Here is a 22,787-nt window from a genome sequence, read left to right as displayed (position 1 = left end):
ACATTGAATAAAACTTGTACGGTTTTCAATTGGGCATGATTGCTCTACATACATTGGAAGTATGTTACATATTATTTCATTTGTTTGATAGTAATTGCTAACTAGTATTCAGTAAATTTAAACTTTAAAAAAATGTTCGCTGTTAGTTATGAATTAGGTTCAGCTAACGAAATAAGAAATTCACATAGTTTCCGAACGATCAATTATGAATGTTGTTGTCGTAAAATTCATGATTTGACACATATATCGTTATCGCTTTGTCATTCGGCACAATAAATATGCCCAAGGATATAATATATGTTACATTAATTACAAAAGAAAATGCTTCATTAGTTTTGGACAATAGAAAAATACATCAATTGGCCATATTTTTTTGTTTCCTTTTAGCAAGAACAAAAATATTTGTAGTCTTCTCATTCCAATCAGGATGAATTACGATTTTTATATTATTCATGGTTTGGTTTATGTTTAAAATTTTAGGCTCCTATGAATCTATGTGCTTTTTGTTTGAAAGAGTGAATCAGATATTTTACAACATGTTGGTATACAATACAAATATAATAAAAATAAAATCAATTAATACGTTTCTCGTTTGATTTTTACGACTCCTTTGATTAAAAATCAAAAAATTATATTCCCATTTGTGACGTGTACTTTGCACACAATGATAAATTAAAAACAACTGAATTATAATAGATATATACTAGTAATTAACCGATATCAAATAAGTCACGGAATTTAATAACAATTTAACATCTGTTGCTATACTCCTATTGCAAAGTTATTCCAGTAAAATGTTGGAAATCATTTTTTTGTCTGAGAAAATGATCCAGAGCGTTGGTTTAACTAATTTATTACTAGTCTAGGGCTGGGCATTTTCGAATACTTTATGATTTCAGAATCTAATCGAATATTTTTTTGAATCGAATCTCGAATACTTGGAAGATATTTAATTGTATGTGTGTGTAATGGGTCATCCATACACAAAAGAGCGGAGTTTTTCAGCCCGCACTTCGGATTTTATTTTATACTTGAACGTACGGTGTACAATGGGTATTACATGATTCCATATTCAGGGTTCTAACAAACTCTATTTTGACCGGTTTTTATTTCAATGTAGCAAGTAGTTATTGTACTCTTGATTTAATAATATAGTTTGTATAAAAGTGCTTTGCATCCATGTTCATACCTCGTATAATTCATGCTTATCAAACTAGTTCCATTGATGGCTAGTATTCTGTCACCCAATAACAACCTCCCCTCTTGAAGCCAACATTTTATCACTTCTTGATGTTTCATACGCACGTGCTATAGATTAAAAAAAGATATAGATTATGTATATTTGTTTTCAGATGGGTAATGTTATTGCGTAAACTGATCTTGGTTAACTTGTTAAAACTTAAAGACTAAATATTCATATTTTCCGTTATTGAAGCCAAATTGGAGTAACTTAAACTAGTAATGATATTTTACTATTGAAAAAAAATATATCATAATTTTTTGGTTCGTGGTATCGTCGCACAAAATGAAGGATTCTAGGTTTTATATTGCAGTTTTGATATAGCCTTATATTGAGGTAATACAAATCTTCCATTTTCATTACCTTCACTGATGGGCCATCAGGCACCAATGATCTAACAAAAACTCCTGGTACTTGTAAACTGGTGTACATTCCATCTACCAACCCCAGTCCTAGTCCATTTCTTCCTTTTACAACGTCGACTATAAATACTTCGCTCGGTAATGTATGCAGTTTGTTGTTTGTCATTTCTGGGAATGCTGAAGTGGGAAATTGTTGATGCTGGAGACGAGTTTCTGGTAAAATAATTTGAATATAAGCATGTAGACAACAGAAAGTTATTTGTTATAATTAATTTCGAGAGATTTGTGAAGGTTTTGTGACAGGTTATGACTAATAAAAGAATCGTTAAATAAAAGTGTTTTATTGGTAAACCGTTAACATAACGAGGTTATTATTCTTAAAAGAAAAAGGGAAGAAGAATGTTTTGACAATGAAAATTAAAAAACATAACCATATCTGACATTAAGGTTATCGTTAAAATGAATGGTGTGGAGTTACTGGAAAGCAAACAAATGACTGTAGTTTCAGTGGAATGATTGGTACCTATTTCAGAACGCCGCGTTACTGTGGTTTTGATCGGTAATACACGCAAATCTGGCGATCCTCCAGGCGTATCTTTATGTGTAACGTCGTTAACCTCTACAAATGAAGATTCTTGCTCGTTAAAGGCGATAATTGATGCATTTGTAAACACATTACCTTCTTTTTGATGTGATGGCAGCAACGAATTGTAATCACAACTTTGATCATCTGTAAGTGCCGCTTTAGCCTGCTGCTGAGCTTTGCGCTTTGCTTTTCTGGACGGCCTGTCCAGCGTTGCATATTTCATTGGTGCGCGAGTGTGTTTGTCGTTGGTTTTTGACGTTCCTTTTTTAGAGTGGGAACCATGAGACTTGTGGTTTCGTGGGGATGGAATTGGGGCTTGTACACCTCTTGGCGCAGGTACTGGACTTGAGATATCAGAGTTATAACTAGAAGGCGAAGCCAAGTTCTGTTTCCCATCTCCTATAAATGACGCGTGTGACGTTGAATCCGACAATATTGAACTCATGCTGGTTGAAGAAGGACTAGTTGATCTTACGCTCGTTTTAACATGCTCATGAATGTCTCCTTGGTTTAAGGATTTTGTTCTGTGGTAGTTTTTATTGTTATTGTTGGAATTGATTGTGGTTGTAGTTTTTCCGGTCGTGGAAGAAGTTGTTGAAGATGATAATGAAGAGTGAGAGAAGTGAGGATGATATCCGGGAGGAATTTCGTGGCCGTCGGGTTGCTGCCTTTCTCCTACTATTGTGTTGTTCTTGCTTGGATTGGGAATCCACGATTCTTGTAACCTGTAAAAAAATTTATTGGTGAAAGAGATTTATAGCTGATACTTTGCTAAGTTTGCTGATCATTTTGGCGCAAGTATAATCGCAAATTATTCCAAAAAGACCTACATCGTTTATATCAAGATATTGACTATTTTTAACCTCAATTTATTGTTGCTAAGGTTATTTCAGACATTAAAAAATAACTACTTACTGCAAATTTCCAACATCGCACCCTTGACCCACTGCCAGCAAGACTTCACGTAGACTCATATACCATGGCTCAGCAGGGATTGCCTCCAAGTCGATTTGAGTTCCGTCTGTTGGTAGTACAAGTGGAGGGTGGTTGTCATAGCTTTCTTGTAGATAATCTGTAAGAACGTATACGATTAAAGAACAAACAGTGAAAAGAAATATCGCTGCCAGGTATGAGCTTTCCCTCTGATTTTACCATGTAATGAACCTACCTTCTTCAGAAGATTCTTCAAGATCTACCGCATCTGGAATCCAATCAGCAGGTCTTTTCTTTACTCTGGGTCCAAGTATATACTCGTCTAATACCTGACGTAGTTGTACAGGATGGAGTTGAGGAAAATCCCGACGGAAACAACTCCATGTACTCTGATATAAAATGATAATTATTATTTTGTTTGACAGATAAAAGGCAAGTCAAAGATATTATAACAATATTTGCGGAAATATAACCCTATTGATTAAAGATTTAATCATGAAGAATCGTTATGCTTTGGTTCCATTCAACTTCAGACAATACATCGTTTTATTGATCCCACCTGTAACATTTGCGTTTTTGTTGTTGCTAACAAATTCGTTAACGTTGAAAATTTGAGAAGAAATTCCGAAGCTTGTTCTTGAAATCCTTTGTCGTTCGCCCAGCATTCAATTTCTTCTAAATTACCTCTTATTTGAACTCCTTTGTCCCAACGGTAATACTTTGAAGCTGCATCTGCAAAGGTTGGTTTTTAGATTATAATGTAAAAATTGGTTAAACCACTCAATTTGCATCATTGTGTTGCAATTTGCTTATGATTTGTATAATATATCGTAATTTTAATCGTCGTTCAATTCATCACATTCTTATTATTACATATCCAGCTAATTTTCGGGACGCAATTTTCACTTACCTTCTTCCATAAGTGTATTGAACAGTGATACGTTTGTGAAGAAAAACAGGTATGCAAAAAGTTGTGATTCAATAGCAGGATGTACTCCATATTTCCTTGTCAGACCTAAAGCAGCCTCGTATATTGCTATAACATGTCCAGTTCCTTTTACTGAATCAGTTTCATCACTAACTTCAGAAAATGGATTTGTATCCAACACGGTCGGAAGAGCTCCATAGAGAGTCTAAGGCAAAATTAAGTACATATGTTATGCGGTACTGGATTACGTAAATTGTCATAGGATGTAGGAACCAGGAACTCAATGTATATATGTTTGTTTATTTCTACTGCGCTTCAAATCATTTGTTCAAAACAAGTTCGAAATAAACTAACTCAATGTCTTGAGAGTCAACAAAGATTTAAAATCGAAATTAGAGACCACTGAAATAAATATACTTCAATAGATTCAATATTTCATTCTTTGTATTTGTTGGGTGAGATCTTTAATGAACCAAACACATTTACCTTGGTTAAGTAATAGACCAGTTGTTGAAACGCGTACATCACCACCTCTTCCAGCACAGCCAGAATATCGTCACTAACACGAAACCCGGAAGCCTCGTTAAGTAAAGTTTGATCGACCTCGTTTCTGTGAAATGAAACAATAATTTTAAACTTATCACTCCCTTCCTATAGCTCACATGGTTTTATTATATCCGTGAAATATTTTTTTTCTGTTTACATTAATGTTTGGAGCATTAGTTTACATTTTAAATATCCAAATGAACGATTAGTGGAAATTCTGTTTAAAAATTAAAATTCTTCGATATGCTTACTTTGAGAGTGGTTGAAAATTCACACATTTCACTACTTTATGTAATCCACCAAGAATTTACACCTCCGTAGTAAGTAGTCCATACGTTTACGCGAAAATTCACACATTGTAACAAACAAATTGATATCATCGGCGACTGATTGCTTATAAACCACACAAACATTAATATCTCCATCAATAAATATGAAATTTTTGTCTATTTGTCCAAACCGGTCTTCGATTATCGAAAATACCCGAAGATTACTAAATTTATGATAATTTGAAATATAGTCAAAATAGCAAATCAAATGAATCATATAGTATTCCATATATATAGAAGTGCCAAAACTTTTCACGATGCTGAAAAACTATTTATGGAATATCGAAAATGCCCAAAAGTTGCCAAATTTTAGAAAATTTGAAATATAGTCAAAATAGCAAACTAGATGAATCATATACATTTCATATAAAACCGTTTGAAAACTTTTCACGGTGCTGAAAAGCTGTTCGGTTCACTCACAATTCAATTTCTTTTGCAACTCTCGTTTTGATTCTTTCAACGAAATCTGCTTGTAAGTAGCTGAATATTTCAAGTGAATTTGACATCCAAAATACAACGGCTTCCAGTTTTGGCAATATGTAGTTGATACCTTCCTCAGGATTCTTTATTCTGAAAACATTTGAACATTTGCTCAGAACGCTTTTCAGATCAATGTATGGGTGTTTAACAAATTTTAGTTAACATTGATTATATCTTCATCGTATAACATTACCATTAATCTATATTTTCAATAATCGATTAAATGTTTTAATTCTTAATTATAAAAGCTCGTTTATGTATACCGTGTATGTAACTTTCAGCATGAGCAGCATGCACATAAAGGAAACAGTGAAATAAAGGATAATTTAGCCTTTGTTTACGTTATACATAGAACATTAGTGCGCATTGATGTCCTATATTGATGTAGGCTTCATGGAAATGAAATTATCAAATACTTTATAATATACTCACTTTGCATCATCTTGAAGAGAGACACTTCCTGTGGCATCCTAAAAATATGAAGTGTAAGGTTTGAACACTTTTCAATCCTGTTTATTGTACACGAAATTTACATATGGATTGTTTTGGTATTATGTTGTTGGTCATTCTTTTTGTCTTCTTGTGAAAAAAATCGTTTTTCCAATTAACTATTGGGCCGATTGCTTTAAAGTTTTCAGTGGTTGAAGATTGCATTTTTTACTAAAATGCTATTATTTTTACATTTATTTCTAACATTTTTGTGGGCTCTATTGAATTCGTTTTGGGTGTCGATGACGTCATCAAAATAAAAAAAATGCGCACCGCGTCCTCTGACCGGTATTCAGACCACAGTAAAATATTTGTCGCTGTTTCGTTTTGGCCTCCGTGTTCATATATTTGAGCATTGCTCTCTTGTTTGATTTGTATTATAAACTGTTATTAAACTTACCAAGAGTATTGTTTGCAGATTAGTGGCGACCACAAACAACAAACTTCGTTTTTGCTCAGTTGTGAAATTGAAGCACGCTTGTTCGATACAGTGGATCAAAAGCCTCGCTGGCGCCAACTCGCGATTGCATATTTCAGAATGTACTTTTGATGATGATATCGCGAGAATATCGTTTGCGGCTGTAAAAATTAAATCCAACACATGGTCCTCATATTCCGATCTGTAGTTAATTTCCATTTCAACATAACGTTTCTTTACGGGTGTGAATGCACTTCCTCTACTTGCAATACTGTTCAATCTATTTACACTGGGATTTAAACCCCCGAGCCTCATATTGGTATTCAAATCACTTTTTGATGTAGGGTCCTTGAGCATAAAAATATACTTTGACCCGACTGTTATTACATCTCCATTAGCAAGTTCTTTATCAGACGCTACACTTTGTCCGTTTACAGTTACGTCACAGTCATCTGCAACGAGATGTAACGTCACTTTCCATGGTGCCTTCGAAGGTGTTTTCAAGTTCGTATTTTCATCGTCTTTAACACGGTATATGACGCAATGATGTTGTTTGATTTCTTCGTCCAACAGTTCAATGTTGACTTCATTTGTTGTTCCCGGTGTAGGTTCTCCTTCTGTTGTTGGTTCAACTCGATTTCTTCCGATTACAGTGACCTTTGTGTCCAAATAATGTACCAGACTTCCCCCGCGATCTTTTCCTGTATTGCTGAAAAATATGATTCGTATTATATTAAATAATATGTTGAAACGAGGTAATTCCAGAACGGATAAAGGAGATACTATTATTAGTTTGATTATTTATATACTGAACAAGTTTTAGTATCCATAATATTTATAAGATTTCGACTGCCAAACAGCAATGGCAATACCCTACTAGATTTAATATCTCTGCAATAATAGTATGGTAAAGTACTTACAAGCGAAGAGTTACCCGTTCCTGATTGCCAGACTTTTCAAACAAAGTACAAAACTAAGGGATAAATTGTATGTGTTATGTGTGGTAGTGTTAGCGTATTTGTGTAAAACGTTTTCTCCCGTCTTCTTTTAGTCAAATAACCAACAGTCCATGATGTTTAAAATCATATTTTTACCTCGATACACCATCCTCGCCTTGTAATGTTATCAGAAATGGCACTGGAGTTCCGTCTGTTGCTTCACTATTAACTGCAGTTTCATCATCCGCAAACTGCGCGGGTGTTGGTAGTGTTGCACTTTCTATTGAATTTCTATTATTTTTATCCGCTATTGTCTTGAATTGTTTTTGTCGTTCGCCGTCTTCTTCATCGCTGGATGAACCATCATCATCGTGTGCTGGTACTTTAATACTTAAAGATGATTGAGTTCTTGAAAGCCTAAACAGTATCGTTGAATTATTTGAAATCAGAAAATCGATAAAAAAAATGAAAAAGTGATTTAATTAGACTGGATGATCCCACGGTATATGTAACATCTTGTTTGAGAGACAGAGACGGCAACCAAATAAGTCATTGTTCAATCTAGATTTTCTATGTTCAATTATTTCAATTCTGTTTCAATTATTTCAATTTTTAATCATAATTTTTAACGAAGAAAATATTTATTTATGAATTTCAATGCCAACTTAGATCATTTTATATCAATATTATTTTGGAGTCTTAAACGTAGAGCAAGCAACTTGGAAATTCCGATAATGAACTCGATGTCGTTCAGAGATAATTTTTTTCAAGTAAATAAATGTTGAATTGGTACTATGACCTTGATTTAAAGGTGCAAGATTGCTACGATCAACGATCATGATAATTTGTCAATAACATAATGCAACTGACTTTTTTGGTATAACCTTGTTCTTGTAAAAATCGTGATGTAAAATTTACATACATATGGATTAAAGGACGCATTTAGTAAAATCAGCAGATTATCTCCTTATTAGTATATTAATCTTTAGTGTGAAATTTTGGGAGAAAATCGTTAAGCCGTTACAATATTTAGGTCGGCCAAGTAGAACTCATTCAAAATGTGAGATGTGCACGTTTTGGCACGTTTCACTATGAATTGGATTTTAGTAAATATTTACGACACTTTCGTTGCTATGCGTTTACTCGACGAAAGTCGTAAGTCGATTATAGGTCAAAGTTTTTATTTAAAAATATGCGTACTCTACTACGCCAATATCTAACAGAAGTTTCACCATTTATATCGTTGTTTAAGTCTCTCAACTAATACGAACGATTTAATGGGAATCGATACCACATTCAATCCAGAAATTTGATAAGAAGGGCCAGCATGGTAGTATATATGGATCAAGTCAGATATCTTCAACTTACCTCGCGTTTTTCATTATGATACGTTTTGCTTGAGCGTTAACGTCACGTGTTTGTGTATCTTTTTCTGTTTTTATTAAATCAAGAACCTGTAAAATTATATCTGAATTAATTTTAAACTAATATAATAAAGCAATGCATACAGTGGAATGATGTCGTTTTTGCTCTTATCTATTTATACATGATAAGTTTGTGCTTCCCCTTCTATCATTTCACCCCTGACACAGACTGAAAGTGGCAAAAACTGCAAAGCTGGAATAGAAAAAAAAACAATTGTGGAAGATAGAGTGCTTCTGACAAATAGCTCTTGAAACGATTCTAAAATTTCAAAATTACTCCGGAGTTGTACAACTTTTGCAAGACCATAATTTTGGCATTTTAGCCGAGTTATCGTAATAAATGGCACGCGAAATTTTGGTAGTTTGTATTCAAAACCCCGTACGCCGTTATCGTAAACCATAGGACATCTTACCTGTGTACGATCTCTTAGTTCAAATCTTCTTGCGTATCCTTCCAATGGTTTCCACAATGATTGAAGTACAAGCGGTTTTTCATGATCATTTAATGGACGGACATAATCCTCCACAAATTTTTCGTCCAGAATATCTTTTGTAATATTACTTTCTTGGTGTGTTACAACAACAGAATAGCCTGGCTTGCCTTCTTTTCCAGTTTCCTTCAACTTAACTGGTATTTTTTCCATTCGTAAACGTCCAACTACTTCACATAATACGAATTTTTTACTCATACTCCGAGGTACGCCGTAGCGTTCCAATGCAGCTTTCACCAATTCCCGAGCTTTAGATTGTCGCGTCGCTAGCACACTTTTGTAGTTAGCTCCTGGACTTACGGCATCACCGAAAATCTTTAGGATTCCCGGAAGGTGTACGTCAGACGATAAATCATCTTGCGTGGGACTAGGTTGTGGAGGGGATTTGACTGGACTTTGACGTTCAACACGATCTCTTGATGCCGATCTTCCTCGCCCAGTTTTTCGCAAACTGGAAAGTATCTTACGAGCAGATGCCGAAACCGTCGTTTCTCTTCCTTGCCTATTTTGTGAGGGCTGCGACTTTTTACCAGTCTTCCCTTGCACTTTTCCATTATGTTTGGGAATCGTAGTGACACTTAGTACGGGCCTTTTATCAATGTTCTTGGCATTATCGTTTTGTAAGTGATCTAATTTTCTTATATCTGAAGATGTCTTTTGGGGAATTTCTTTACCTTTGCCTGTCTGCGATTTGACCTGTGATAAGGAAGATCTTAAACGACTCGTTCGAGTTCTTTCATTAGTAATTGGAGATCCTTCCAAACTATCGCATTTCCCAGTACTCTCGCTTGCACTGCTTTGACTTGTTCTTGTTCCACCAAAATCAGATGAAGACATGTTATCATCGTCTATGTTGAATCTAGATAAAAAGAACGATAGTTTGGATTTTGATACAAAATACTATGATAGTGATTTACAAACAGCCGAGTCGTTATTCGGCATTTCCCAAATCACTTTTGCATTTAATGGTCAAGTTAAGACAAGTTAAAAAATGAGAAAACAAGGGAGAGAGAATCGACTCACTTTTCCATAAGCTTTCTACGTTGCTGTGGTGTAAAACTTCCGCTTTGTATATTTCTCAAAACTTCTGCTGTTCTATCTGACCCAGATACGATATTGAATGTTACGGCAGAATTTGCATTCACTGCAAGATCCAAAGGGCGATCTTCAGGGTCAAGCAATATTTCATCTGTATAAAAGTATGACAGGATAAATAAATATACATAGTTGAAGGCTATTTGCTTTGAATTAGATACGTTTATGTTATGATTATATCAGTGTATCGGTCATTGAGATTTACGTACTATCTAATAGCGTACGTACTATTTAATAAGAACATTATTTAATAAGAACATTTGGATGAGACAGTTTTATCTTTTATCATATATATAGTAAAAGATTTATATTCTTTAAACTTAATTCGTACAATTTGTGTTTTTATTCGTATTTTGTTATTCGGATTTCCACGCGTGTGTAATCAATCTTAGGTTCCAGGTATATATTTCCAGAAACTCATGTAAAACTAAAATTAACAACAATCCAAGTACATTTCAATGTTACAGTATAGTTTCGCCATAGTCAATCTCATTTTCATCAACTGCGTGTGGTTTAGTCCTAGTGAAGTAAAATAGTCAACCATACAAGGCGTCATATTTGAACTCGTCGTAAATTGTATTTGTAAGGCATAATTACTTATCGATCTTAAGATCGGTAAGTATGTTGATTGTCTGTTTGTTTGTCTGTTTGATGGACGCGATATCTCACGAAGGCGAGGTTGAATCCAAATTTTGCATGTGCATTTATCATATCTCGGACCAGAAGCCTATTGATTTTGGATGAATTATGTCGCATAATTAGGGAGGTATTAATTAATTAGTGATGGAACACGCGGTGTCACTATAGAGTCAAGAATCGAAACCGCAGTGTCGATCGATAAGTCTTCGGTCTCCAACCGATATTCTCGTTATCTTATTAGTGCGATTTTAGCCGTAAACTGTAGTAGCTGTGAATAATTTTGTTTAAAGTAAATTACAAATTAGATCTAAAATGTGTGCAACACCTCTGTTGCCTGTATACCATCAACATGATCAATGTCTTTCCGCATCGCCTTTGACCTAAGTGGTTTCGATGGATATGTTAATTAAATCTCCCCGATATGCGTTCGTAGAAAAAAATCGTGACATTTTAAAAAATTCAAACACTCAACAAATACTCTAATGTTTTACACATTTTCTAACACCTAATTATAATGTTAACTAAATTCCTTCATATAAATACAATCCTTTTTCTATTGTGCAACAAGCAATTTGTAATTGTCACTTTGGTGCCTGATAATACGCTCCTGCGTTTAGCTTTTAAATTACTATATTAGAGTGCATGCCCATTAGGGATAAGGAGTGAGGTAAAAGGTTCAAATACCCTAATCACACTTATTTTGTTGTGTGATCATATTGAAAAATTGCTAGAGTTTTAATTTTCTGTAATGAATGCTAGTAAATATATTGCTATTCAAATTACGGATTTGGTTTTTGTCTATTTACATCGCTTTTTAAACGTACAGTAAGTATCCCACACGTTATTACTTTGCTTTGCGGAACAACGCATCTCATTCATCTTTTCAGCATTTTCCTGGCAATGGTGTTTGAATTAATTTATAATATATCCAATCAAGATGACAAGCGTTTGTTTATATTAAAATAGAAACTAACTGACCGTGGAAGACCAGAATCTTAAAATATTTATTTTGTGTAAGAAACCATGCGTCAGTTTTGGGTGTCACGTTGATAAAACATACTGATAACATCTTTTTATCTGGTATTAATCTGCACCAAAGAATAGTGCAAAAATCCTCCAGCCATTCTTCATAGAATTAGGAAGTAACTATGCACAATATTACATTTTCTTTCCGTAACTACAGATTATATTTATTTCGTTGAAAACTCAATGTTCACTAAAATGAAATCACACAATTTTTGGTAGAAAAAATGTGTCAATACTGACAGTGTTGGAAAGATGATTATCGTACAAATGAGCCTCCTAAGTCCGCGATACAGTGACATGATCGACTGGTACAGGTTACTGCTGATCTAACAACGATTATAATGAGTCAATACCATATCTTGTAAATATCGTTTTACGCCACAGAATGTCTGCGATTATTGTCTTGCAATGTTGGTCATCAAATAGAGTAGGATACTATTGAAATACTGATATAATATCGACACATTACAAAAAAGAAGAGATGATAATAATAGGTTTTGTATTATCGTTGAAGCATTCCATTTCAAATATCTCACATAATGTCCAATTGCCTAATATTAAATCGAAATTATGCAAGCTTTTTCAAATTTTATCAAAATTGATTAGATTTATTTAGTAATGCGTTATCACATCTGCCAGTCCTGTACGTGAGCGATTGTATAAAGCCTTCTTTATTCGATCCCTACTTGACTTTAGTCAGTCAGTGAGTTCAAACCAATTACCAGTTTCAAATACCAAGTGTAAATTGGAAATGTGATAGATCTATTCTAATTATTATTATTATATGTAAAACCTCTTTCATCAATTACTGCTGGCAAAATTTAGTCGATATAAAAATGTGTCGAGACAATTTAAAAATCTTGGAAGGTATTATATATTGTGCCCAATTATCTATTCTCAGTTCGTACAGAAATGATACTGATTTTATTATGATAGGTCTAATTCGACGACTTATGAAAAAGGGAAAATCATTACATATCGCCATTGAGATAAATTTGTGAAAGTGTTTCAAATTTAACCTCGTTCAAGTAATTACGAATACAAAAATAACAACATTTTTCGAAATAATAGTTTGTAATTTATTTTCGGTGCAATTATTATTATGTGGTATTGCCTACACCCTGCGGTGTTGTTTAGAATGCACGAAAATAATCTAATCCAACGATATTACACCAGATTATATAATATTTCCCGCATTTTGTCGTCGAAGTTTTATCCGCGGAATCGAATAAAGCAGTCACAAGTCGTGTAGCTTCAATCTGATAAAGGCAAACTAAATAACGTCCTGTTTTGAATTAGCGCTAACCCGAACTTCTTCTGAATTGTAAACTAAGACAATGCCGATAAACTCACGGGTTTCCTGTTTGTTAAACTAAAATATGAAACGTCTTTAGCGGGATTTTATTTCTTGATTCTTGTTATTGAAATATTCAAGCTACAAAAGCAGCTTAGCAAGCATTTACCGAAGTTTAATGACCGGTATTAGAACTACCGTACTTCTCATTTATTCTGACGTCACAAATCTCAGGAGGATTCTATTTTTGACAATCATAATCATATATAATTTGTTTTCGAATCTATTGTAGTGTAATATTATAGGAGAAACATTTGTGAAATCTAATATGAACTGGTCTCTGATAGCAGCTGGGTAATCTCTTATATCCGACAATTAATATTGTTTTCATCTTGTCTCATAACATTTGAAATACAAGACATTATCAATTGCTATAATAATAATACTGCAAATGTCATAAAATAAACGTATTTCTACATCCTGGAACTGTACATCTATACGAAGTGGATTATCAGTCGGTATCAAAACCTAATACGCTGTTTGGGTCTTCCTGATATATTGGAAATTACAGCTGTTTACGATTGCACTATTTGTCCGAAGCCTGTTATATATATGATAGTTGTATTACAGAACAATTACTTTGATAATATCCCGTTTCGGACGAAATGTCCCTAGAAATTGTAACCTGATGCTACATTTAAATTGACCGCTTAGTACATAACGAGCTTTTCCTCGTCTCACGAAAAACATCGAAGACACTCATCCCTCGTTTAGTTGTTTAGATAATTGTGACATGCGCGAAACTTTTTTGAATAGACGCAAACGATAATGTGTTCAATCACAAAAATGGTAACATGTGTCCGAAAAAGTGTAAATCGATACGTTCTATTCAACAGAACCCGTGAAGTAATATCTTCATATTATTCCCACTGTATTTTTGTCACGAACATCCCAATAAAGCAGATCTCAATAGTTCACTATCATTATCGCGTTGTTGTGATATACTCCCCTTCGAATCAGAATAAACGAAGTAAGCGCGAACGCGATATTACTATAAAACCATTTTTTTACTTAATATTCTTGATATAATGTATACAATGCATATATGAAGTTATTCTTATGTTATGGTTATTAATGCATCGTCCCATAGGTAATAATAATCTCTACAACGACATATTCGCCCATTGTATACTACTTAAATTCAGCGAAAAAGTAACGATAACTAGAAATGATATATACACAATAACTTGGCACAAAATATGCTTTAGTCAAAATATTATTTCTAACTGGTTCATTGGCAGTACGAATCGCCATCAAGAATGTATTAGAGTTTAATTTTCCCCTGATCCAGGCATGGTCTGGTGTTTTCTTCATCCCTCCAACAATAGGAATCCCTTCAATTATGAGATGAACAATGAATAAAATCAGAAAGGCCACCACTACTTTTAGTTGCCTCAATTACCTTTTTATATTATTTTAACTTTTGTGTGTAGCGTATCCGACACTATCAGTCATCTAACCAAATCTATCACAATGATAGTATGCTGCCTGCCATTCAACTCATCCTATGCTTGTTGCTAAACGGTTTAATTTTGACTATTGTGAGCTATGAATGGGGTTCATCAATAAATTCGACTACATTTGAATATCTCACACAACTCATTATACCGGAAAGATAATTCAGTACAAAGCAGCTCGATACTATAATAATCCCAAAAGCCGCGTACAACATTTTGCTTTAGACCTTATCATAAAACAATAAATACGAAGCTCATTAACTGATTTTTCTGGTATAATTATAACATATCACCGATTTAAAAGCAATTAGGTACGTAAGTCGCGGCTCGTTGGAAAGTTTCCAATTATTAACATGCAAATTCTTATTTAAAAAAAATATTACTGATGTAATAGGAGATTAGACTTCGCAATGTTGTATGCAATAGTTTTTACGAAGTGGAAAAAAATCAAGTTTACTATAACTATTATATTCAATACGGAATATGCACCAAACGATTCACACAACTACCAAAATGCAAAATTACCGTCCGCGACAAAACTACTGTACACATCAATACTTCTGTTTATTTAATCTATTTCATTGGAAATAGATACAAACGTTATTCTATTATCAAATATATACACTATAAAATGCGGTCATGAATCCTATTGACACAAAATGTTTGCGAAAGACACCACCTTCGCTTTTCATAGCTTCCCAATCCAGTTCTGCAATTTCATAGTCGTCCTCGTCATCATCAATATAACGCAGTAAGCTATCATCCAAGAACGCCATTTTTGTGGAATAAATCACGGAATAAAATCCAGATTGCACCTTATCACCAAGACGTTTAATTAAACAAGCCACAAACAACGACTTGCTTTCACGGCGCCAAAACTTTAATACCTCGCTGGTTTAAGTTGTCGTGGTGTCAGCAAAGGAATGCAGCTAAGTCGTGACAAAAATCGCAACATTTTTTTCGATAATCGCATAAAAAAAATAATTTAACTCGGAACAAACTTTCTCCCTCGGGATAAATAGAAATTTAATACTCGATCAAGCATATGCCGTAGATAACTTGCTTAAACACATATTTCAAATTAAAATTACATTCATTTACCATGATTGATCAAAGAAATAATTACATTTTTATCTAAATGAGCAAAATGTGATAGAAGAAATACATTCTACATACCTTACTGGATTTTGTTTTTCATAGATGCACCAGAGCAGTAGAGGTTTGATGTTTACAGTAAACTTGTCAAAACCTCGAAGCTAAATTTCTATTTCCGATGTGTCAGTATTATATATCAACTTATATTACATTACTTCAGTAGATTTAGTTTTCCTGAATCGCAACACCATATACGGAATAATCTAATTAAAACTGTTTGTAATCTGATATAGATAATTCTAAGGCTTTGTGTGGGATGGAGTCAAATATCTACGGTATCATATAAGGCCCTTATTAAAATAATTAATCTACAAGATATAGTTCAAAATCTGGGCGTAATTAATTACACGAACATTTTTCTGACTTTCGTTAGATTTTTCGATAAAAAATTGAAAAAAAGTTTGTTTAATTGACGTTAAGAAGATTTTTGAGTAATTTCAAAATTTGTGTCACATAAAAACAAAATGTGCAGCTTAACAGAAACTATTTTCTCAATTCTTCAAATTTAATTATAAACATATGTCGACAGATCTTGCTTATTATTATTAATATCAAACTTAAGTCATCATTTTTTTTAATTGTTATTTATTCCATAAAAAACAGTTCAAAATCGCTATAAATTAAAAGACAAAACCTCACATTCACTATTCAGAATTCTATTTTTTTTTAAATTGTTACAAAAATCTTCAATTCATCGAGTAAGAGATATGATTGGTATGAATGCCAGATGTGCTATATAGTCTTCAGTTGACGGTCAAAAAACTCTTAACTCTTGAGATCAATAAATTGTAAACCTGAATTTTTCCTTTTGTAAACATGCACTTAATTTGACGGAATAAAAGATTGTAAATAATATACTGTGTTGTTTTATAATAGGTTTTCCCAGCTATTTTCAAGTTCCGTTTAGACTTAAAGCTGATAATAAATATCGTTATAATAAATCTGATCTGGTGCTACCATTCTATTTTCTACGTGCTACCTGACTTACGCACCTTTTGCCAAAGAAAATAACAAAACCCCGAGAAGAATACAGTGTTATCCAGCCTATCAAAAGTAAATACCCATTGTCATTTCGCCTTAAATAAGCATATATGCCTTATTCCCAACCTGGGGTGTGTTTTGCTTTAGAAAGTCATTGTTATCTTTCTTCTTGTTTTTCATGTGAAATCAGGTTTGACCAAGCATACTGCTTCTCATATTATAGGTCGCTTCAACTATGATCTATTCTCGGTCAAAGACGATCACGCGATTATACATTAGCACTCAATTTTAAGGCATTACTCACTTTCGAAGTGGTAGATTACACAAATCGCTCTACGACAAGAAAATTTTGAAAAAAACGAAAGTGATCTTTCATATTATAATACAACAATTTAGGATAACGAGACGGATGTGGTTTATGTGTTTTCATAATATTTGTGTTTTCGTGTTATTTTAACCACGTGAACATCAGTTTTATGATCGTTTTTTTTTTTTATTCAACTGGGGATGAAAATAATTTTTATTGGGATTTAAATTTTGCAACGCGTATTGATAAATCGGCAGAAAGTCGTACAGAACAGGCCAACTTGAGTTAAATATTCAATCAAAATGCTTGATTTCAATGATTTGTTTTCAAAAGTAAGTCGATATATATATATATATATGTCCATCACAATTTTACCCCCCCCCCCCCCTAAACTTCAGATACACGGACATTTGGGTACATGATGTCGCGGTATATACCCATACACTTTCAGGGCCCTTATCACGGTTGCATCTATAACGTTGCTATAGTCAATCTATCCGTAGCTATACATAAATAATTGTGTAAGCATGCGAAACTTGCATCATTTTATTTTATGTCTGGTACAGACTGATACTATCTAACCCTCAAATCTTATCTCGAAACGTGTATAAGTTTTCTGATACGCCTGCAAAAGATAGGAGTTTTTCTTACTCTGCATCCAATTTTTTCTTGGCCTTGAGTACTTATGTAAAAAAATATCTTATCTTAAGAAAATTGCCATAATATATGCTTATACAGAAAGAGAAGTACTGTCATCAGTTGACCTTAATAAAATTGATATGTATGTTTTCTTCGTGTCTGTAAATCAATTCTGTCGTACAAGTGACGCTGTCAATCGAAATGATTGCATCGTGTATGTAATAAAGACAAGTCAATATTATGTTCACGTTTCAAAATACGTGCTTCATACTTTTTACGGAATAGTAAAAAATTACGTTTTTAATTTCTTCGCTAAGTAAAATAAACTACTTTATAGTGATTATACTTATCGTCGAGGACGTGTAGAAGATGATTGAGCGTGCAAAATAATGCACATTTGTAGGGTTTTGCGGCATTGCTAAACATTTAATGGGTTTTGTATGGATAATTTATAAATAATCATAAAAGCACTGATATAATCAAAGTATGAGTCACCTCCTAATCAGATTGTAATTATTATTCTGAAATATAAACGTTAACGTTTTAATGAAAAATTTACCTTTATTGCCGAAGAAAAGTTATTTACTAATTACGGTGGTATTGTCTATGGGCCATTGATAAAACGTGCATGGTACGTATCATGTATAATCACACATGATTGTCGCACTTTGTCAGAGTGTGGTTAGGTAACTGGTTAGTGGACTTTCGGCGCCATCTTCTCTTCGATCGCTTATGCTTACTAAATGTTTCGATGATATTTTCCATTCACAATATAGCAATTACGAGTCTTTGTTCGAATATATCTATCCAAAGGGTGTGATAATGTTTTAAAGATGTGGCTGATTTTAACATATATGGCGATTTTTACATCACGACTGATCATAAGTTATTATTGGAGAAATTACCCATAGTTTCATATATTATGATAAATTTGTCTGAACTTCAGTAAAATAAAGATGTATGATAAACCCCAATAAATGAGCCATAATATATAATGCAGTAAAAATCTGTTTTACGTGCATAATCCCTTTTTTACGACCACAGAATTTCGGAGCTGCATGGGGAGAAAACGGGTATGGCGAGTTTCAAACAGAAATATCCGCCTCTTTACAAACCGTTATTTTCGAATGCCCTACACAGCGTGATCAAAATATACTTCATGGCTGCATCTACTTATTATTTCCTTTTGTCTTTAAAAATATATTTTCAAAAATTTCACTCGTTGTCAAACCCGAAAAAAAGGGTTGCAAAATGTCTGTCGTCAATGCACCTATCTACCACGTTCCGCAACTAAATATACGCATGGTGGGCTTATTACAACATGAAATGCTTAAACTGCTTATATTAGTTGTCATATAACCAAAACAACACTAATCTTTATAGACTAGACTAGGTATATATATTTTCAGACGTCAGGCAAAACTCTTTGGCTAATTTTCTCTAACCTTTTTTTCTCATTTTTTAGTTCTTGTATTTTACTAATCCATCATATACATTACAATTAGTGAAATATAGGTTATAGTAACATTTGAATGACAGATTTTACTTCTTGCATTTTTACTGCGGACATACAGAATCAACCCTGTCTCTACAAGCACTTCCATTTTAAATTAAACAATCTTTATAAAGATTTACTATTGGAAATTCACATACATAAATAGAACCTGGCACTGACTTTTTGACATATCACCGTCATTTTGTTACAATAATAGTATCGGATTTCAATTTTAAATTATGACGTATTTTATTCTAGTTTGAAAAAGTACGAGTATAAAGGAAATAGAATAACTGGAAAGTAAATGGTTTGAACTATCATAACAGGTTATTCATAAGCTATGATCAAAATATAGAATAGGGATACTAACTTGTATATTCGTAACTGCTCTAAAAGTCACTTTTATCATTATCAAACCTTTGGTTGGCTGCATGAAATAAATTTGCGATTTGAATTAGCATGTATGTCTCTTGAACCAGCCTAATTACCGATGTACGCTAAAATATTAACGTTAAGATACCCTTTATACTAGGAGACTGAACAAACTAGCATATATTTCCAGGCTAGGATATTCTAAAAATGTTAACTAATTTGAAGCATTGTCTGCTTTTAACTTTTGCGCACAAATTGACATTTGCTTGACGCATTTAGTAATGTAATATTTTTGTTTAAAAATCAACTTCCTTGTTCTTTTTGTCGAGGTGACGTCAGCAAAATTTTGATTTTTTACGTTTCACCCATTTATTCATATGAACGTTGATCTGACCACATCGGGTTAAACTGAATCTACTATGACGCCTACGTGATGTACCTAAACACACCTGATGCGTGTTGTACTTAAACTACATGGTAATATTGTAAATCCTTATTGCACGAGATACACGTTTACTGATGATCGCTAAACTAAACAACTCGAATATTTGCAGGGAAAATGAGTTCAAATTTCAGCATATCATTTTCGAATACTCATCAATCTAAATATGTGTCAAGTGTACGCGTTCAACCTTTCATAGTATAGATAACTACAGACCTTTAAACCTTTTCTCAACGTTCTTTTCATGCCATGCTAAAAATCTGTATTTAACTGATTAACTGAAGACCAAAAGAAATACTTTTATTTCAAAATTAGCATTCGCTTTTGCATCGATGTACAAACGTGTAGGTAGCCAAGGTAGGCTGAAATATCGCAATTTTACCCTTCGGGTCCTTTTAACAAGTTTCCTTTAGGCGTTACCGGACCGTGTTATCAACATGCAAGAGTACAAACCATCTACATTCACGGAACTATACTACTCGTTTTTTCTAACCATTAAAAATGGTGTGGCGGACGCAAAAAATGGACAAAAGAACTAATTCGATCTGTTCGATACGCTTTGTAACTTCTCACAATGGTTTTTCTCCTTGTTTAAAGACGATAATTAAAGGTGGAATTAATTTGCGATCGAAATATAACATTTATTAGAATGATAACCATGAGTGCGTTTGTGAGAACAGAAATTAAACATTGATAGATGACTTTCGAAAAATAATATTTATTCAAACCTGAGTTATATGTGTTTTGCTATAAAATTAGTCATCCGTATAACAATGTCTGGTATTATTCCTTTAGCATTACATCTGAATGAATTTTTACAATGCCACTGAACAATATATTTCGGAGAGCCAGAACATCTTATAACAAGAACAAAAATTGCTACCAAACTGGTGTTGCTCACATCTGACCAACGATTTGCACATGCTCAACATCTCATTATACACCTAACCGTCGTGATCAGCTTGGCGAAAAATTCAGTTTTATTCAGCATTCGCGTTTGGCTCAACCGTCCTTTGATCGCCAGTCCATGCCTGCCAGTTACATTCTATAGAAGGGCACTGCTCATGAAAAGGAATAACTAAATCCATCCGTTCATTTCTGAAGTGTTCATAATCGCATATTATTTGTTGTTTTATGGCGATTAAACTCTGATACAACCAGCACGAGCCGTTGGTTGGTGAGTGGTCACTCAACTGTCTGACCATAAACAGTAAACTCGTTCAACAGCACTTGACCAACGGCCACATGCCGTAGCCTCAAATATAGTAATATACGTACATATTACTTGAATAACTCAGTAATTTATCAAGTCATGATAATATCAACAAATATAGACAAGCGTAAACGGTGTATATCATAATATTAGGATCAACAAATTGTTTTTGCATGGCCCATGCATCAATTTTACACAGTCAATTTCATATAGTCTAACTAACCTAATGCGGTATGATTGTAATCTCTTATTTAGTTAAAAGTACCATTCTTCAAACCAATACCTTGTTTTCGAAAACACGTTGGACGAGCCCATCAAATTTCAGGGATTCGTAACTTTATTACGTAACAGAAGGTCTTCCAGCAATACCTTCAACAGGCGCTTGAATGCACTCACCCTATACGCAGGCAATATTAAAATTTCAGAATGAATTTCTGATAGTTAATAATTTAGACTCTCACCCTTTTTTGTCCACTCAAACGGATCGGACGAAGATTTCGACGGCAAACTCGGTAAAATTATGGAATCCATGTCCAAAGTATCGAAAGACATATACGTGCTTTCTTCCATCTTCTGGTCTTTAGGTTTCATTTGTCTCGTATAAACTTTATAAGAATATTTAAGTTCGTTCACGACAAATATCTCTCAGTCCCTCTGCTTAAATAGATGCCAGATATGAACCTTCAGTTCGCAGTTCGACTGAGCCAATTTTGAGTCCTAATTAAGTATATTTTGGGACGTAATGAATTCCACGTGCCACTACAGGAAGCACACTTCATTTGAAACGGAAGTATTCCTCATTTGGAGTTATTTCCTTTGCTTGAATTTGTCGTCTCGCCAACGTTGACAAACAAGTATTCTTGATTTGACAATACGTTAAACTTTCTTTGATGTTTTAAACGTAATATTACATGATACGCTAATTTATTTAGGCTTTAGTGCAATAAACGATACAGTTATATTTCTTAAATACTTGTTATGGTAATAACTAGATAAATACCACAAATAATATATTTCAAAGAAAATTCACAGTAACAAAAGGTAGTCGATCTCGACTATTCATCTGCTTACAAACAGTCAAACATATGATTATATACCACAGAGATAGTGTGAGAATGAACCACTGTTAATCTTTGACTCGCATTCGATAAATCTTTTACTGTAAGTATGTATGCTCATTTGTCTCATTAAATAAAATATTGGATAAATTATAGAACGAAACATTATAAGACAAGGCAATAAGTACAACGTCATGTTGACCTAAAACACAATTGCTAGATGTATTCTCTGACACATATGAAAGCAGCCAGACTGCTACAACAAAATTTTTCATTATATAGATAATATAGAGTTAACGATAACGTTTCAGATTCATCATATGGCTAGTTAACGTCATTATTTCCAGTATAAAATTTAACAAGTTTTAGTGGTTGGTTATGCCCAATAAT

At 33.6% G+C, this 22,787-nt stretch overlaps 2 protein-coding genes across 7 annotated transcripts in view; one reads left to right on the top strand and one right to left on the bottom strand.

The window, feature by feature from the left end:
• Positions 1-22,787, top strand: part of LOC120331002 (uncharacterized) — a 141,389-nt gene that overhangs the window by 88,375 nt on the left and 30,227 nt on the right. The window lies entirely within an intron of this gene.
• LOC120330994 (ras-associating and dilute domain-containing protein-like) overlaps positions 1-22,787 on the bottom strand; it is a 31,721-nt gene that overhangs the window by 1,194 nt on the left and 7,740 nt on the right. Inside the window, exons 1-16 of one of the 6 annotated variants that reach the window (XM_039398001.2) lie at positions 21,801-22,278; positions 10,188-10,353; positions 9,087-10,023; positions 8,618-8,703; positions 7,406-7,666; positions 6,294-7,020; positions 5,837-5,874; positions 5,345-5,494; positions 4,536-4,659; positions 4,032-4,254; positions 3,681-3,853; positions 3,357-3,510; positions 3,104-3,260; positions 2,282-2,913; positions 1,604-1,815; positions 1,190-1,308 (exon numbers count right to left, since the gene is read on the bottom strand). In XM_039398001.2, coding sequence (XP_039253935.2) covers positions 1,190-1,308; positions 1,604-1,815; positions 2,282-2,913; positions 3,104-3,260; positions 3,357-3,510; positions 3,681-3,853; positions 4,032-4,254; positions 4,536-4,659; positions 5,345-5,494; positions 5,837-5,874; positions 6,294-7,020; positions 7,406-7,666; positions 8,618-8,703; positions 9,087-10,023; positions 10,188-10,353; positions 21,801-21,930 — 4,289 coding nt within the window. In that variant the 5' untranslated portion in view covers positions 21,931-22,278. Of the gene's footprint in view, positions 1-1,189; positions 1,309-1,603; positions 1,816-2,281; positions 2,914-3,103; positions 3,261-3,356; positions 3,511-3,680; positions 3,854-4,031; positions 4,255-4,535; positions 4,660-5,344; positions 5,495-5,836; positions 5,875-6,293; positions 7,021-7,405; positions 7,667-8,617; positions 8,704-9,086; positions 10,024-10,187; positions 10,354-11,240; positions 11,284-14,680; positions 14,903-15,414; positions 15,599-15,911; positions 16,069-21,800; positions 22,279-22,787 lie in introns of those variants that run through there. The other 5 variants (XM_039398005.2, XM_039398003.2, XM_039398006.2 and 2 more) reach the window with 5 other exon arrangements.

The sequence above is a fragment of the Styela clava genome, chromosome 6, assembly GCF_964204865.1.
Source record: "Styela clava chromosome 6, kaStyClav1.hap1.2, whole genome shotgun sequence".
NCBI lineage: Eukaryota > Metazoa > Chordata > Ascidiacea > Stolidobranchia > Styelidae > Styela > Styela clava.
The sequence above is the reverse complement of the archived record's forward strand: the minus strand, read 5'-3'. Positions and strand labels throughout refer to the sequence as shown.